General features: G+C 47.0%; 1 protein-coding gene across 1 annotated transcript; it reads left to right on the forward strand.

The window, feature by feature from the left end:
* Nucleotides 1-9,224: 9,224 nt before the first annotated feature.
* LOC123424444 (formin-like protein 18) lies at nt 9,225-14,693 on the forward strand. Its single transcript, XM_045108061.1, has 7 exons — nt 9,225-9,532; nt 9,716-10,147; nt 11,046-11,604; nt 11,687-12,608; nt 12,731-12,924; nt 13,180-13,415; nt 13,491-14,693. Exons 2-7 carry the CDS (start codon nt 9,971-9,973, stop codon nt 14,370-14,372), a joined length of 2,970 nt encoding a protein of 989 aa, XP_044963996.1. The 5' UTR covers nt 9,225-9,532; nt 9,716-9,970; the 3' UTR covers nt 14,373-14,693.
* Nucleotides 14,694-17,996: the final 3,303 nt, after the last annotated feature.

The following is a 17,996-nucleotide window of genomic DNA, read 5'->3' on the forward strand; positions in this document are numbered from 1 at the left end:
GGAGCCGCCAAGCTGGAATTAACTAGAACTGTGTAGTGTGCTTGAGTGAAAGATTGCTCGTCCATACATGTTGTTGATTTCTTTCCTAGCGTGCCTTTTCCACGCAGTCTCCCCTCATGGCGCGACTGAGGAACACCGATCGGGTTCAGGTCAGGAATAAAGTCAACACAAAACTCAATGACCTCCTCTGTTCCATAGCCCTTGACCATGCTTCCTTCTGGCCTAGCACGGTTTTTAACATAATTCTTCAAGACTCCCATGAACCTCTCAAAGGGGAACATATTGTGTAAGAATACAGGACCGAGAACGGAAATCTCTTGGACTAGGTGAACTATGAGGTGTGTCATAATATTGAAGAAGGTTGGTGGGAATACCAACTCGAAGCTGACAAGACATTGGACCACGTCCTTCTGTAAACTTGGTAGAGTTGCTGGATCGATTGCCTTCTGAGAAATTGCGTTGAGGAATGCACATAGCTTCACAATGGGTACTCGCACGTTTTCTGGCAGAAGCCCCCTCAATGCAATCAGAAGTAACTGGGTCATGATCACGTGGCAGTCATGAGACTTTAGGTTTTGGAACTTTTTCTCTTCCAGGTTTAGTATTCCTTTTATGTTCGACGAGTAGCCAGACGGGACCTTGATATTGCTCAGGACTTGGAAAAAGATCTCCTTCTCTTCCTTGGTAAGAGCGTAGCTGGCAGGACCTTTGAAATTCTCTGGATTCATCAGGTCGTCTCGTTCGTGCATACGTTTGTGGTGCAGCCGTGCTTTTGGTGTATCTCTCGACTTCTTCCCATGCACGCCCAATAAGTTTAGCAGGTTCACGCAAATATTTTTCGTCACGTGCATCACGTCGATCGCAGAGCGAACCTCTAGGAATTTTCAATAGGGTAGTTCCCAGAATATAGATTTCTTCTTCCACATGGCTACGTGGTTGTCGGCGTCATTCGGAACAGATTGTGCGCCAGGACCCTTACCAAAGATTACTTTTATATCTTTGACCATGTCATATATATCAGTACCTTTAGGGAGGGTTGGCTTCCTCCGTGTATCTGCCTCGCCTTTGAAATGCTTTCCTTTCTTTCTTACGGGATGCCTGTCTGGAAGAAATCGACGATGCCCCGGGTACACATTCTTGCCTATATGTATACTTTCAGTCTCGCCTAAACAGTGTGTGCATGCGCTGTATCCCTTGTTTGACTGTCCTGAGATGTTACTAAGAGCGGGCCAATCATTGATGGTTACAAACAGCAACCCTCGTAGGTCAAATTCCTCCTGTTTGTACTCGTCCCACACACGTACACCTTCGTCAGCCCATAACTCTAAAAGTTCATCAACCAGTGGCCTCAGGTACACATCAATGTTGTTGCCGGGTTGCGACGGGCCTGGGATAAGCACTGGCATCATAATGAACTTACGCTTCATGCATAACCAAGGAGGAAGGTTATAGATACATAGAGTCACGGGCCAGGTGCTATGACTGCTACTCTGCTCCCCAAACGGATTCAGGCCATCTGTACTTAGACCAAACCTTAAGTTTCTTGGGTCACGTGCAAAGTCCTCGTACTTATCGTCGATGTTTCTCCACTGCGACCCATCAGCGGGTTGTCTCAGCATATCGTCTTCCTTACGGTCTTCTTTGTGCCATCGTAGCAACTTGGCATGCTCTTTGTTTCGGAACAAACGTTTCAACCGTGGTATTATAGGAGCATGCCACATCACCTTGGCAGGAACCCTCTTCCTGGGGCGGTCGTCGCCCTCAACATCACCAGGGTCATCTCCCCTGATCTTATACCGAAATGCACCGCATACCGGGCAGGCATTTAAATTCTCGTGCTGACCGCGGTAGAGGATGCAGTCATTGATGCATGCATGTATCTTATGCACTTCCAATCCTAGAGGGCAGACAACCTTCTTTGCTTCGTACGTACTGCAGGGCAGCACGTTATCTCTTGGAAGCATCTTCTTCATTATTTTCAGCAGCTTTTCAAATCCCTTGTCAGATATTCCATTCTCTGCCTTCCATTGCAGCAATTCCAGGGTGGTGCCCAGCTTTTTCTGGCCATCTTCGCAATTTGGGTACAACAATTTTTTGTGATCTTCTAACATGCGCTCCAACTTCAACCTCTCGTTTTCACTTCCGCAGTTTATCTGTTCTTCACGAATGACCTCACGAAGATCATCATCAGACTCATCAACAATGTCCTCAAGTTCAGGCTCGTCTTCCCCCATTTCCGTATCACCGTGTTCACCGAACATAGGATAGTTATCATTATCCTCTTCTTCTTCATTGTCTTCCATTACAACCCCTCTTTCTCCGTGCTTGGTCCAACAAAAATAACTGGGCATGAAGCCTTCTTGCAACAGGTGGGTGTGTATGGTTCTTGAGTTAGGGAAATTCCTCTTATTCTGGCATTTTTTACATGGACAAAAAATAAATCCATTCTGCCTGTTTTTCTCAGCCACATTGAGAAAACTATGCATGCCATTAAGGAATTCGGGACGACGTCGATCACTGTACATCCATTGCCGGTTCATCTGCATTATATAAATTTATCAAAAACCATTATGCTAAATCATCATGACTAAATTAATTAATTAATACAAAAAGTTGATCACACGTTAAAACCAAAGTAGCGTAGTGACCATACATATATAGTTCTCATAAAAACACACACTGAAACCAACCATAAAAACTCTCTCTAATTAATGCATTTAAAAACAACAACAAATGCGATCAAAATCGCAACAAAGGTAACAATTGACCCGACGGCATAATGATACCAAGCCTCTTTACTAATTGCATATTTTCTAATCTTTCTAATCTTCAGACGCATTGCGTCCATCTCGCTCTTGTGACCATCGACGACACCGGCAAGAACCTTTTCCAAGGTCATCTTCTCTCTTTCAGTTTTTTCCAACCTTTCTTCAGTTTTTTTCAATCTTTCTTTTAGGGCAACATTTTCTTGTTCAACTAAGTGTAACTTCTCACCAATAGGGTCGATTGGCATTTCTGGTTCCACTACCTCCTAGATAAAAATATCTATATCAAGTTGGTCGGCGTAATTAATTGTCATATAATCAGGAAATGAAAATATGTAGTTATAAAAGATAATATAACACATCCGAATCATAGACTGGACGAGGGCCAACGGGGACGGATATCAAAACCATGGCGCTATACATATAAAAAAATCTTACACAATAAGAAAATTATATACAAGTAAATATGTAAATCATACAAATCAAAATTTGTTTTGGTAAATAAAAACAATAGGCTTACCAAGGTTGTGTCGGTGACGGGGCGATCGACGGCGGTGAGGAAGGGGACAAGGCGCGCGACACTAAAAAAAACCACAAATCATAATTAAATTTGAGCTCAAATTGCATATCTATACATAACAAATGATGAACTCTCTCTAGCTTAGGCATTTCATCAAACACCTAGCTAGCACAACAAAAATGAAATGAGCAAGAAAACGAGCAAAACTTGCAATGCCGGAAGAGGGAATGTTGATGCTAACCGTAGGACCGATGGGTGCCAACAATCTTGACAAATGGTGGAGAAAAATGGGGATGGATTAGAGCTCCCAAGAGGAAGGAGAGAGCAAAAATGGAGTTGAGCTCGAGCTAGAAAAAAGGGGTGGAATATAGGGTGCTCAGGGAGGAAGGAGAGGAGGGCTTTAGGACCGGTTTGTGTCAAAAACCGGTTCTAAAGGGTCTGACAACGGGGCCCTGCAGTTGCTGCAAAAATGAGAAAACCTTTAGAACCGGTTTGTGATACAAACCGGTTCTAAAGGGTCTGTCCACTGGGCCCCCCTCCCTGCAGCAAACGGTCCAAAAACCTTTAGGACTGGTTTGTGTTACAAACCGGTCCTAAAGGCCTTCCGGCCATTTGCTGCAGGGAGGGGGCCCAGCGGACAGACCCTTTAGAACCGGTTTATATCCAATCCGGGTCAAATGTTGTTGGCTCAATGCCCTGTTTTCTACTAGTGATCGGGGTTGTTATGGGGACCCCCTTGATAATTCGTTTTAGATTAAAGCTGGTCTGGCAAGGCCCAACATTGATACTACATTTGTCTAATCACCTAATAAAATTGCATAGGGACTTTCCGAACCCCCAGGATAATTTAATCAACCCCCGGGCCAGTGCTCCGCATGAGTGTTGGTCCACCCACCTAGCAATCGGCGGTGCCACCTCAGGGCAACTCGAGGTTTGGCTACCGTCCACTATGCATAGACGGTGTGTCCTGAGAACGAGATACGCGGCTCCTATCTGGTTCGTCGACACACCGGGTGGCCTTGCTGGATTAGTTTTACCTTTGACGAGATATCTTGTGCATCGGGATTCCGGTGATGCTTTGGGTAATCTCAGAGTTGAGGTTTTCCACTAGGGAATCCAACAAGATCACGAGCTTCGTGATTGAGGATTTCTATGCGGCTTGTGGTAATTTGTAATGGACTAGTTGGAGCACCCCTGCAGGGTTAAATCTTTTCGGAAAGTCGTGCCCGTGGTTATGTGGCAACGTGGAAACTTTGTTTAACACTGATTCTAGATAACTTGAAGTTAATTTAATTAAAATATGCCAACTGTGTGCGTAACCGTGACTGTCTCTTTTGTGAGTTCCTTCTCCGATCGAGGACACGGTGGGGTTATGTCTGACGTAGGTAGGTGTTCAGGATCATTTATTTGATCAACAGTAGTTCACGTCCACTATGCGTAGATCTTCCCCCTCTTATTTCTGGTACTCGTAAGTGTAGCCACCTAATATATGCTTAGCCGTTGCTGCAACCTCACCACTTAACCATACCTCACCCATTAAGCTTTGCTAGTCCTGATACCTTTGGAAATGAGATTACTGAGTCCCCTGTGGCTCACAGATTACTACAACACCAGTTGCAGGTATAGGTAAAGGTTCCTTGATGCGAGCGCGTTGATTGTTCATTTGGAGTTGCTTCTTCTTCTTCTTCATCATCGATCTAGGATGGGTTCCAGGCCGGCAGCCTGGGATAGCAAGGATGGACGTCGTACTTCTTTTGTCGTTTGTTTTCGTCCGTAGTCGGACCCTGCTCTTACTCTTGATGATTATGTAATGTACTGATGTGACTCTGATGTAGCTTGTGGCGAGTGTAAGCCAACTCTTTATATATCTCTCCTTTTCAGTACATGTACTTGTAACGATATCCATTCTTGCGACACGACGAGATGCGCTTCTATCCCTGACGAGGCCCTCGTGCCAAATTGAGGATAGGGTCGCATCTTGGGCGTGACAACGCCGAACTGAAAGTCACGGAATCCCAGAACCCTTAGCGGAGTTCACCGACCCGCGGGAGCGTGACTGGATCAGGGCCCGGCACAAGTGGGACCCCGTCAATAAGGTCTTTTACACGGACCCGAACACGAGGGAGTTCATGAGACTACTGGTAATTGTTCTATTACCACCTTATATTAATTAGCTTCCAATCAATTCAAGAACAAGTTTTGTCACATTTATAAATCATTCATGTTCCCTTTGTAGAAAGAGTAGCACCAAAAGGCAACCGAAAGCGACGAGGCGTCTCAGCCGTCACTGTTTACTTAGGAGATGACAACTCTCGCTTTACCCAAATTGTGAGTTTCCATGTTTTTGCAGTGGTACAAGACAACTGCCTAGTGTACAGGGCAACTACTTGAGATGGCAATTGTAGTTGTCTAAACATGGCGACTTCAGTTGAGCAACCATGGCAACTATAGTTGTTCAGACATGACAACTGCAGTTGAGCAACCATGGCAACTTAAGTTGAATAGACATGGCAAGTGCAGTTGAGCAACCATGGCAACTTAAGTTGAATAGAGATGGCAACTGCAGTCAAACAGTATTGACAAATGTGATTGATCGGAGATGGCAAAACTTATGCCATTTTAACTCTACAAACATGACATGTTTGACCTTTTCCCCCTCCAATCTCCTGATGAAAATTTTGTAAGGGGAGAGAAGAGGAGAACAGCCGTATCTATAAGGTTTTGGATCCATGTGGAATTCGTTGTCGTGTTTTTCTTTCAGGCGATGCTAGGGTTTTGCTTTAGTTGCCATAGCAATTCTTAAACCACGAGGAGGTAGGCAGGGGAAGACCGTCGATCGGGAGGTGGGAGATGGAAGAGGGGTTAAGCGAGGTTTGAGGTGGGGGCATGTGATGACTGTCATGTGGGGAACTCCACTTCAGTTTTGTGGGATGCGGGCGCACGGGGCCGCGAGGTGGGACGCCGAACGTGCAGGGCCGTGAGGTGGAAGGCTAGACGTGTGAGTTGCAAGGTAGGAGGCCGGACGTGCGAGCGGTTACCTGTTTTGCCCGTACGTAAACCTACGGACTGTTTCTCTTACCTACTACTCCTACATGGGAGGTGCGATAAAACACCCTTGGCGCCCATATATGTGGCCAATATCGGGACCTATTTTCTTTTCCGTTGCACGGGCATATGTGGTAATCATTTTCGAGAAAATTAGCTATTTGCCACTTTCAACATGTGGCTTCGCTAAATTGTCACTCTCAAGATTGCCTTTGTAAAAATGCCATGGAGCTTATGTCCTCTTTGATTACCATGCCATTTATCTTTTTCAATTGCCTTTTATCTTCCTTTTCTAATTTCTAGCACCTGAAAGGACCAAACTACCCCCGACCTTTCAACCTTATCTTGATGCGTGTGTGGACTTGCTTGGTGGGATTACTATGGGAGGAGCTTTTTCTTGTGCTCGCCGCCGGAGCTCGCTGATGCATGTGCGCGCCGCCGCAGCTTGCCACCTTAGCTCGCCCACGCCTCCGCGAACAACCACGGCTCACTGCCGGTGCTGGCGCATCCCTGCGTGCAACCCGCCCTCGCCTCTCCCACACCTCCATGAGCCACCCCAGCTCGCCGCCGGTGCGCGTCCACATCTGCACGCGCAGCTTGCCCTCGCCTTCCTGATGCTTGCACGAGCTACCTCAGCTCGTCGCCCTAGCTCGACGACGCCTGTGCGAGCCAGTAGCTCGCGGCTGAAGCAGGCCGACGCATGTGTGAACAACCACAACTCGCTCTCGCATGCTCACGCTGGCGGAGCTGGCCCCTTGATATGCCGCAGCTGAACAACATATAACCAGTGGTGTGATGACGGTAGTGGCTGGAGGTCCTTTTGGTGGTACTTGGAGGAGATGGACGAGTGTACAGGAGGCTGAAGATGTTCCCTTTGTTCAGCATCAGGAAACACATTCTTCACCGCATTCTTCAATCCTTTGCAAGCATCTGTGCATACTGCAAGAAGTGGAGGATCTCATATTGCCTTCTTAAATTGATTCATAAACCAAGTCCAATTGTCTTCCGGCTCAGATGCTATGAACCCGAAAGCAAGTGGATACATCCAATTGTGTCCATCAACTGCTGTAGAGAGGCTAAATGGCCATTCCACCTTCCATTCAATGCAGTAGAATCTATACTCAGATGTGGCCTACATCCTTCCAAAAAACCATCAATGCATGGTTTAAGTGCACAAAAAAAACGATGAAAGTACACATTACCATCTATTTCAAGTACTTCAATCTCCACTACACTTCCAGGTGATCTCTTGAGTACCTCAGCCTCCCATCTGTATAACATCTCAAAACTCTCTTCCCATTTATCATAAACCTCAGCGAGAGCCTTTTCTCTCCCCCTCCAAACCGTGTCATATTAAATTGTGACGGAGTGTTGTTCATGCAACTTTTTCTGTAATTCTTTAGTACCCATATTGGGTGAATCCCTAAGGATACTCACAGCCTTGCTGGCTACCCAGTTCTGAGATGGCGTGATGGTCTTCACCCTGCTACTTGAAATACAATCATGATGATCAACTAAAACTTTGACCTGCGCATATAGAATTTTAAAAGGAATGGAAATTATATTAGTAAAATAAGACACATACATACAAACATACATATTCTAAATAATAAATCGAGGTTAGATAATTAGCCTGAGTTCACCTTTATAGTACATTTATCATCTTGTAGGCTGCCAACAATTCTCCAAGGGCAATCTTCACTTGACTTGCAGAACCCTCTAAATCTCTTCTTATCTGACTTCTCCGTGCCTAGATCAAACTCCTCATTGATGGCAAATTGCCTTACTGCTAACCTGAATTCCTTCATTGATAGGTACATAATGCCCAGGTCCATTGTTGGGTGGTCCTTGTCATATGTAATGACTACTTCATTTGGTATGACATCGCTAACAGGAATGTCAACATCCTCATTATTGCTCCCGTGCTCAACCATTCTACAATGCTTTGGTTTAGACTTACTTTTTTCTCTTCCTCATCCTTTAAGCCCAAAAACTCACATAGTTGATCCTCACTTAGTAATTCAATTCTATCTTCATCATCGTGTGTCTCTACTATTTGTAAGTTATCCCAGTTGACTTCTATGATATGTGGTGTTGGTTGTATAATTGAAGAGGCCTCAACCAATAAATATGAATTATGAGTACTGCTGCCTAGTGCGACCTCCGAATCATGCCTATTATAAAAAAAGTAGGAAAACATAAACACAAGACTCAGTTAGTGATCATATATCTATCACAATATAAATTATCATATGCAATACAAAAAATTCTGTGATCATCCTGTAGTTCCTCACCATGATTTACTATCTCCATTCTCGATAATCTGGTATATAATCCCTGATTTTTTATGTCAATGTGTATCAACAGGGAACATACGGATGAATACTAAAGAAAATGTAAAACATAGTACCGTCCAACAAGATTGGGTTCCATGTCGCCACTGCGGTATTGGGCGACGGACACGCGATGGCAAGGAGATCGGCGGCACGCGGCGGCAAGGAGATCCGCAGCACACGACGGCAAGGAGATCGGCGGCACACTGCAGCAGGGAAGTTGCTGGCAGCCTCACCACGTCGAGGGTTGAGATCTCTCCAGCGTTTGATGGCAGCATCACCACGTCCAGTGCTGAGATATCTCCAGTGTTTGTTGGTTTGATTCTCTCCAACGTTTGTTGATTTGATTCCTAAATACGTAGATAACATCAAGGGCACTTTGGTCCTTTCAGGTGACAGAAAAAGAAAAAGAAAAGTCATGGAAAAAAAATGGCATGGTAATCAAAGTTCACGTGAATTGGATAGCATTTTTACAAAGGCAATCTTGAGAGTGGCAATTTAGCGAAGCCACATGTTGAAAGTGGCAAATAGCCAATTTTCTCATCATTTTCATACGATGATTGAGAAACATATCGCTTGATTCAGGCGGTGCCGAAATTCAGAGCCAAACGCACGAGAATCTGAGTGTGGTCGAGCAATGGCTGCTCCCCTCCTAGCCTCAAGGGCAGCCTCTCTTCTTCCACCCGCCCTCACAGCAGAGCATTCCCCAAAATAGAAGGCTATGAAGCAACAAGGGACGGGAGATTTCTCCCCTTTCATCTTTTTTTCGTTTCCCGTCCGCCGTATCATGCGGTGCCCAGGCTGGTGGATTGGCGGCGGCTCATCGTTTTCCTCCGGCGAGATTGGGTCCGGGCCGCCGAGAATCGGAGGTTTCTCTCTCTCTCCCTCCTCCTTTCCCCCGTCCGTCCAAATTCCTCTCCCGCTGCATGGATCGACCGACGAACCGCAGATCCCACATATTTGGGGGGATTTTCTTGATTATTCTGCTCCTTCTCTTCTTGCCAAAAGTTTCTAATTTTCTCCCCTTTTCCGTGGCATAAATCTGCACGCAGAGGCATCCAGATCCAGCATCAAGAGGAGGCAATCCCGAGCGCGGGTATCATCCTGCCAAGTTTGGGCCAACATTTTGGGCAGATCACCTCGGCAAGTTTTGGTCCCGAGGTCAGCAATTTGGGGAGGAGAATCAAGCGAGGAATCGGTGCTCGGTCCTTGTGCGTTCTTGAGCTGCCGATCCCCACCGGGGAGCAATGGCTGGCTGGGCGAGGAATTAGGGGTCGATTAGGCAAGCAAGCAGATTATATTATAGGATGAGGTGGCCGAGGAGCAGATTGAAGTGGCTCCTCAGCGCATGCCTCATTTCCCTCCTGCTGCTCACGCCCACAGACTGTGACGGGCTGCTGCTCGTCGCCGCTATCAGGAAGAATTTGTTTTGGCCGCCGCCACCTCCCCAACCGTATGCTCCGAGCCGAATAGGTGATGAATTGGTAAGAATTCAAGTTATTCTGTCTTGCATTGCATCGTTAAGAAAAGGCTCGACACCATAATGCCTAGCTTAATTGCGCTTACTGTGCATGTCATTGTGCTTAACCGTGCGCTCTGGTAACAAGCTTTATTGCATTGCTATATGCCTTATTTCCAAGGTGATAGATTGTTTAGCTTAAATTTATTTAGGGCCAGCGAAAGTAAACCAAGAAACCAAGATTCTGTGGTCACCGCCGGAACAATGACACTACTCATGCTTGTATTCCGTCTGCAGCCTTACGGCAACAAGCCGTAGTACCGGGCTACCTGCAGTACCGATGCAGCAAGTGCTAAAGACACTACTATCGATTTTCCTGTGTGATACCCATGCCACTGCCTTGTTGCTTGGACTGTGGTATCCTGTCTTGTACATTCAAAATGGAGTGGGTTTTCTGTCTCGAGAGAATTTCTTGTAGAATTTTACTCGCAAGGTTTACTTATATCCATCATCTGTTATGAAACCTGACTAGTTACCATAGTATAAATAACAATGTCTTATGTCTTTCGTCTATGCTCATGAAACCAATTGAAAATGACAACAACAACAACTGATCAGTAGCATCATCACATTCTCATCCTGTTACTATGTTTTTCCTCCTGTTACTATGTTTTTCCTCATCAGTAGCGTTTTTACCATCACAGCTTTTCACCGAGGTGGTTTTTTTCCTATCTAATTGTTAATTATTTTTATGTAAACCTTGTCAATTTCTAGGAATTTTAGCCATATAACCTTTTTATAAATGAGAAACACCCACCAACTCAAGAATCATCAAGTGCTGACTATATGATTCATATTCCAAGTTCAAGTATAGTATCCTCATTTTAACTAACCTTATTTCTCATACATTGCATTACACTCAGGTGGAACAATTATGGCAAAACTGCGGTCTAGATAGGATAATCCCTCAAGATGTTAAAAACCAGTCCTATTACACCCTTGCATTCAACACCAAGGAAGGAATGAACACTTCTTTGTCGCCAGAAGCTGCCGATACTATTTTGGACTGCTTAAGCAAGCATAATTTTCCTTTGCCACATGGCTCTGGGCATACACAGGAGGAAGATGTTGAGGAGGAGGCAGGAAGCTTATTGCCAAATTCCAATAATTTCAAACTGTCTTTTGCATCAAAAATAAGATATCTTCTTGAAGGAGCTTCAACATCACATTATTCTTTGTCACCGCCAGCAAAAGAAGCAATCAGGAGTCTTTTCTCTTCTGAAGCAGAGGCTCGTCCACTAGCCATTAGCATAAAAATTTCTTTGGGAAAGAAGCGCAAAGACAATCAGCCGGGTTCATCCACTGCTGTCATTGGTGCAGTGGCTTGTTTAGCATTGGTGGCCCTTGTCGGTAGCTTGTGTGGCTTGTGTGACGAAGAGCCAGCGTCACCGTATGATCTAGTGGGGGGTGGTGAACTAACAGGTGGTGTTAGCTCAGCTTTGTTTAGTTTCCATCCATTATGTTGCATGCCATTTACTTGTATTTATTCCTTTGCGTGCATCAGGTTCTTCCCGTAAGTCTTCCGCCACCCAGATCGATGTCAGTAGGCTGGGAGCATTGTCCAGCAGTGCATCTGAGAAACAGCAGCCTGAATTTACAGTACCAGTAATGAAGTTGAATACTGAAAAACCAGCCACAAAACTGAAGTCAGTTGGAGCAGCGTCAATGAAGGCAGAACTAATGGAGCGACACAGCAGATTTAGCTCGTATGAAGTAACGACCATCGCTGGACAGCCGACGGCGAAACCCGAGAAGGCTGCAGTTTCTTCTGCAGGTCCACCTCCGCCACCTCCTCCTCCAGTTCCAGGTGCACCAGCACCAGCACCAACACCTCCTCCTCCAGATCCAGGTGCACCAGCACAACCACCTGGCGCACCAGCACAACCACCTGGCGCACCAGCACCACCAGGTGCACCAGCACCACCACCACCACCACCAGGTGCACCAGCACCACCACCGCCACCAGGTGCACCAGCACCACCGCCGCCACCAGGTGCACCCGCACCACCACCGCCTGCACCAGGTGCACCCGCACCACCACCGCCTGCACCAGGTGCACCAGCACCACCACCGTCTGCGCCAGGTGCACCCGCACCACCACCTGCACCAGGTGCACCAGCACCACCTCCAAAGCCGGGCGGGCCTCCTCCTCCAGGGCCACCAGCACCTCCTGGTGCAAAGGCTGGAGGAGGACCTGGACCTCCACCTCCACCTCTAAAACCAGGTGGACCGCCTGGAGCTGGACCTCCGCCACCAGCAATGCCTGGTGGTCCAAGAAAAGGTCCTCCACCGCTTAAGAGGCCAGGAGCTGCAGCTCCTGTTGCAGACTCTTCGAAAACAAAGTTGAAGCCCTTCTTCTGGGATAAAGTTGCTGCAAGTGCAGATCAAGCAATGGTGTGGGATCAAATTAAAGCAGGATCCTTCCAGTAAGCGAGCCGGTCCTCTTTTGTTATTCTTTCTGCTTATGCTGCTGTTGTTGTTTTATATCTCACTCAACTTCTTACTTGCTATTGCGATTAACTCTTCAATCGTACTAATTCATTTGTAGGTTTAATGAGGAGATGATTGAATCTCTTTTTGGTTGCAACCCTGTTGACAAGAAAAGTAATGATAAAAAAGAGCCGGCAAAGGAAGTTCCTCAGTTTGTTAGGATCCTAGATGCTAAGAAGGCACAGAATTTAGCAATATCACTGAAGGCACTCTGTGTTACAGCTGAAGACGTACGTATTGCAGTTACAGAAGGTAAAACCGACACATACTTTAAATGTTACCCTCCACAAGCACATTGCAGTGCCCAGTTTGTGTTTTGTTCTCCTGTCTAAAACCGACTATCTCTTTGATACATGAACTGTGCTCCATATGTTGAGGAGGTGACAAGTAGATAGATCTTTTGTTTGAGTCAAGCACTGCACTTTACAATAAACTCTTGAATTCTGTTTTATGGTAAGCTGGGACCAATAGTTGGGCATGTTTGTTCCCTTTGGTAATTGCATGCAGGGCATGATCTCCCAGCCGATTTGATTCAAACCTTGCTACGGTGGACCCCAACCAGTGATGAGGAGCTACGGCTTCGGCTGTACACTGGAGAGATGACTCAACTTGGTCAAGCGGAGCAATTCTTGAAGATCATCATTGACATCCCATACATTTTCCAGCGCTTGGAGACGTTGCTTTTGATGGCCAGTTTGACGGAAGAAGCTACAGGTGTGGAGCAGTCATTCAAAACCCTAGAGGTAAATTAAGCTAAGATTTAGCAGATGCCTCATTCTACTGACCAATGCATTAATTAAGATTTACTAGTCGATCAGGCTGCCTGCCACGAGCTTAGGCACAGCCGTCTTTTCAAGAAGCTACTGGAGGCTGTACTTAAAACCGGCAACCGAATGAATGATGGTACCTTTCGAGGGGGAGCACAAGCGTTCAAACTGGACACCCTCCTGAAGCTGGCTGATGTCAAGGGCGTCGATGGCAAGACGACGCTGCTGCATTTCGTCGTCCAGGAGATCGTCCGCTCGGAGGGTGTCCGTGCCGTGCGGGCGGCCAAGGAGTTGAACAGCAGCGTCTCCAGTGTGAGCAGCACCGATGATCTAACCGAGGATGTTGGGGACGACACGGAACACTACAAGCAGCTGGGTCTCAATGTGGTGTCCAGCCTGGGAGACGACCTCCAGAACGTGCGCAAGGCAGCGCTCCTCGACGCGGACGCGCTGACCATCACGGTGGCGAGCCTCGGGCACAGACTGGTGAAGGCAAATGAGTTCTTGAACACGGGCATTAAGAGCCTGGAGGAGGAGAGCGGGTTCCAGCGCAAGTTGGCCCAGTTCATAGAGCATTCCCAGCTGCAGGTGACCCACCTGCTGGAGGAGGAGAAGAAGCTCCGTGGTCTGGTGCGCTCCATCGTGGATTACTTCCACGGCAGCACCGGGAAGGATGAGGGCCTGCGCCTGTTCGTGGTCGTGCGCGACTTCCTGGTGATACTGGAGAGGGTGTGTAGGGAGGTGAAAGAGGCGGCCGCCAAAGCCGCCGCTGCCAACAAGAAACCGGCGGTAGCGGCAGCACCGGCGAAAGGGGGCAGGCAGCCGTCCCAGCCGCAACCATCTTTCCGCGACCCTCGGCAACAACTGAAGCCCGCGATCCAAGGCCGGAGGGCAAAGGCGAACAGCAGCTCCAGCTCCTCTGATTCCGATTGACCGACTGACACCTGGCTACCTAGGCTAGCTGCATCAATTATGATCATGGCAAGGGATCTCATGGATGGCAATAGCATACGCAGGAAGGAAAGGTGGAGCAACCTTGACCTCTACTATGTTATGTATGTATATAAATGTATGTATCATTCTGCATTTCACATCACACTTGTTGTTAGAGCGATGAGAATGAGATCGCAGCGTAGGTAGGCTAGTTAAGGATTGTGGATGGTAGGTCAGCTCAATTGACTGCTTGTAATGTCATCTTGTCTACTTTTACTTAGTCTCCTCCAACTAATTATACATGCAGGTGTCTTTTTTCCAGGGTGTCTTATACCCTTTTTTTTCAGTATATATAAGCCACACCTTTTAACCTTAGATCAATTTATATCAGATTAAATTGCATCCTGTTGGACGGCAGGTCAAAAACGCATGAATTGGGACTTAGATCACTGTTTTGTTTTTCAAGTAGCTCACCATTCATGCCGAATGCTAACTTAGGAACCTTGTTCCGAAGATCTTTGATTCTATATTCATTCTAGGAGACCAGATACAACTAGAAGCAATTCTCTGTTTCCAACAGTTCTTGAAAGGGATACTTGGTGTTCATGTGGAAGTTTTTAGTGAAAGATATATTGGGCTCCCTACTGTTGTTGGCATAATAACCAGTGGTATGTTTGATTATATCGGGGAGCGATCAAGGAGCAAAATGCAAGGGTGATCTGAGAGAAACTTTTTTTTTAAGGTTACCATGCATTCCATTAAACAAAAGTAAGATTAAGGAATCCACATACATGGAAACAAAGAGACACGCAAAGACAGGGCAAAAACAAAGGGCTACTTGCACACGCAAGAACTGACCATTTCCCAACCTACACCACCGTCGAGTAGCTCGCCGGAGATAGAAGAGAAATACATCCATCGTTGCTTGCCATAGCCAGGGAGGCACCATCGCCATGAGAGCTGTATGAACCGAACACCAGGCCCGCCGCAGGCGGCAGGGCACATAACGATGTGGCATGTCCGCCGGGGGTCGTCCCCGTGCCATCCCGACCTCGGTTCCGGAACTTCCAGTCGACGTCGTCGAGGAAGACCACCAGAACCGCCATCCGCGGACCTCTTCCCTTGTACCAGTCGGGCCATCATGTTGCACACACTCACGCCACCACCAAGAGTAGTAAACACCAGCCACCTCCTGAACAAGGCCACCATGCTCCTCAACAACGTCGGAGTGGGACGCCACATCGACGAGACAGAGTAGGACGCAAACACCCGAAGAAGACGATGCCGTCGTCATCTCACCGACATCAACAAGGAAACCTAATCTTGCCGATCCGAAGGACCGATGAGGAAACACGACATACAACTCCGAGACGCTGCCCCGGAGGACGTCGCCGGTATGGGAATGGAGCCAATGCAATTTTATTCTGTTGTGTGCCGTTTCAACCACCCCAACAGCGCAGTAGTAAAACCTATCCCTACGACTATGTACAGGCTAGGAGAGAAATGATACCCCCTCTCCCGTCGTCGGAGCAGCGGACGGAGAGGAGAGGGATCGGCGGAAAAGCTTCCGTCCTGATGGAAATTCCATCAAAACCTGTGTGGTTCTCCTGACAGCTGAATGACCTCAAGACGAATAAGTAATTCATTCCCTGCTACCAGCCGAGGCCCAAAAAGGTCCCTTCAGAAAGAAATATCAGGGTTTCTTGTCTCAAAATTTGTTTGACCGTGACAAGTTTATGTTTGATAATCCTGTACAAGCTAGGATATTGCATCATAAGTGGAGTGTTCCCTTGCTAGGTGTTTTTCCAGAATCGAACCTGAGAACCATCCTAACCGAAAAAGTGCCAAATTAAAAAAAAAAAGAATTCCTTGATATTCATCATGCCACTCCACAAATATGAATCACCATGTTTTCAAAGAACTAGAGAAATGACTTCGGACCACACATACTTATTACGAATGATTTACTGCCACACTCCATTCCTAATAAGTATTCTGTATACTCATTTATTCATAAGAGCGATGTTTTTAGTCTCAAGATCCTGAACTCCAAGGCCTCCATGACTTTTAGGCCGACATAAAATACTTCACCTAGCCAGCCGATATTTCTTGAATTTATTATCACATTGTTAGAAAAATCTGAATCTAAAATAATTAAGACGTTGAAGAACCCTTTTCGATAAGTATAAAAATGACAACATGTATAGAAGTTGCCGATGACAGAATTTAGCACGTGATGCGCTGAGTACTGGCCCTATCTAGCGTGTCGGCGATGGTTCTACCATCAATGCATGGATGGACTTATGGATTCCCACAACCATCACCACGATTCCTATGCTAAAGTCGACGGTTATGGAGAAGCGAGTTGTTTAGGGAAAATTTTATTGCACTTGATGCCAAGAAAATTATTAACATCCTGTTGTGTCGACGTAGAGGAGAGGAATTCTTGGCATGTGCACATGAGAAATCAGGCATCTAAATTGTGAAATAGACGTACCAAGCTCTACTAAATCACAAAGAGCGTCCAACTCACGATGAAGGAAACTCTATAGGTACTTTAGACCATTTCTAACCGATTTCTTATCCGGGCATAAGGAGTAAATTTGAGTTTTTCCTCCTCTAAGTCGCACCTAGCCGACCCCTTATAACCGTTAGTGAAATAAATTTTCTACTACATCCCTATTTCGTTCCTTATATTTCTTCTCAAGCGACGGCTCAGTAAAACCCCCCTCTCCTCTCTTCCTCTCCTGTGCCTCCTTTTCTCCCCTCCTCGCCCCGATCCGCCAGCCTCTCTCCTTCCAATGGCCGATCGTGGTGGCTGGAGATCGCCATCATTGACCGCAGGGAGTCGTCTGCTGGCGCATCGCCCGTCCCCACCCGGTTTCGGGATTTCCCGGACCTCCCTCCTGTGTGACCACTGACGAGGAACTACCTCGGTGTCCGGCAACCCTCGTGAGGAACATGGGTGGCGAAAATTACCAATCGGGAGACGCACCAGTGGCGGTGGCTCGAGACCTTCCACACGGCCGAGCTCGCAACTGCTGGTACGATCGGTGTCAGGTCCGGTACCACGGCGCCACGCGCCCGGGTGAACTTCCCGTTCGAGACAACGCTGGTTCACCTCGTCCCGCCGAAGCCGAGGGTGGTGAGCGCTCGAATTGCGCGCGGGGGGGGGGGGGGGGGAGGGGCTAGAGGTTCGGAGCGGCATGAGGTAGAGGCCGCCGTCGAAGCCTACATGAAGCCGGAGCACCGTCACGCTGCCGGAGAACTCATCTACTTCTTCGTCTTGCTTGTTGGATCACAAAGAGCGTCCAACTTAGAGGAGAGGAATTCTTGGCATGGGCACATGAGAAATCAGACATCTAAATTGTGAAATAGACTTACCAATTAGCTCTACTGAATCACAAAGAGCGTCCAACTCAAGATGAAGGGACCAATTAGCTCTACTGAATCACAAAGAGCGTCCAACTCAAGATGAAGGGACCAATTAGCTCTACTGAATCACAAATAGACTTTCCGATCGTGGTGGCCGGAGATCGCCATCATTGTTCCGTGCCGCTACGCCCGCAGGGAGTCGTCCGCTCCCACCCGGTTTCAGTATTTCCCGGACCTCCCTCCGGTGTG

This window comes from Hordeum vulgare, chromosome 2H (assembly GCF_904849725.1).
Source record: "Hordeum vulgare subsp. vulgare chromosome 2H, MorexV3_pseudomolecules_assembly, whole genome shotgun sequence".
NCBI lineage: Eukaryota > Viridiplantae > Streptophyta > Magnoliopsida > Poales > Poaceae > Hordeum > Hordeum vulgare.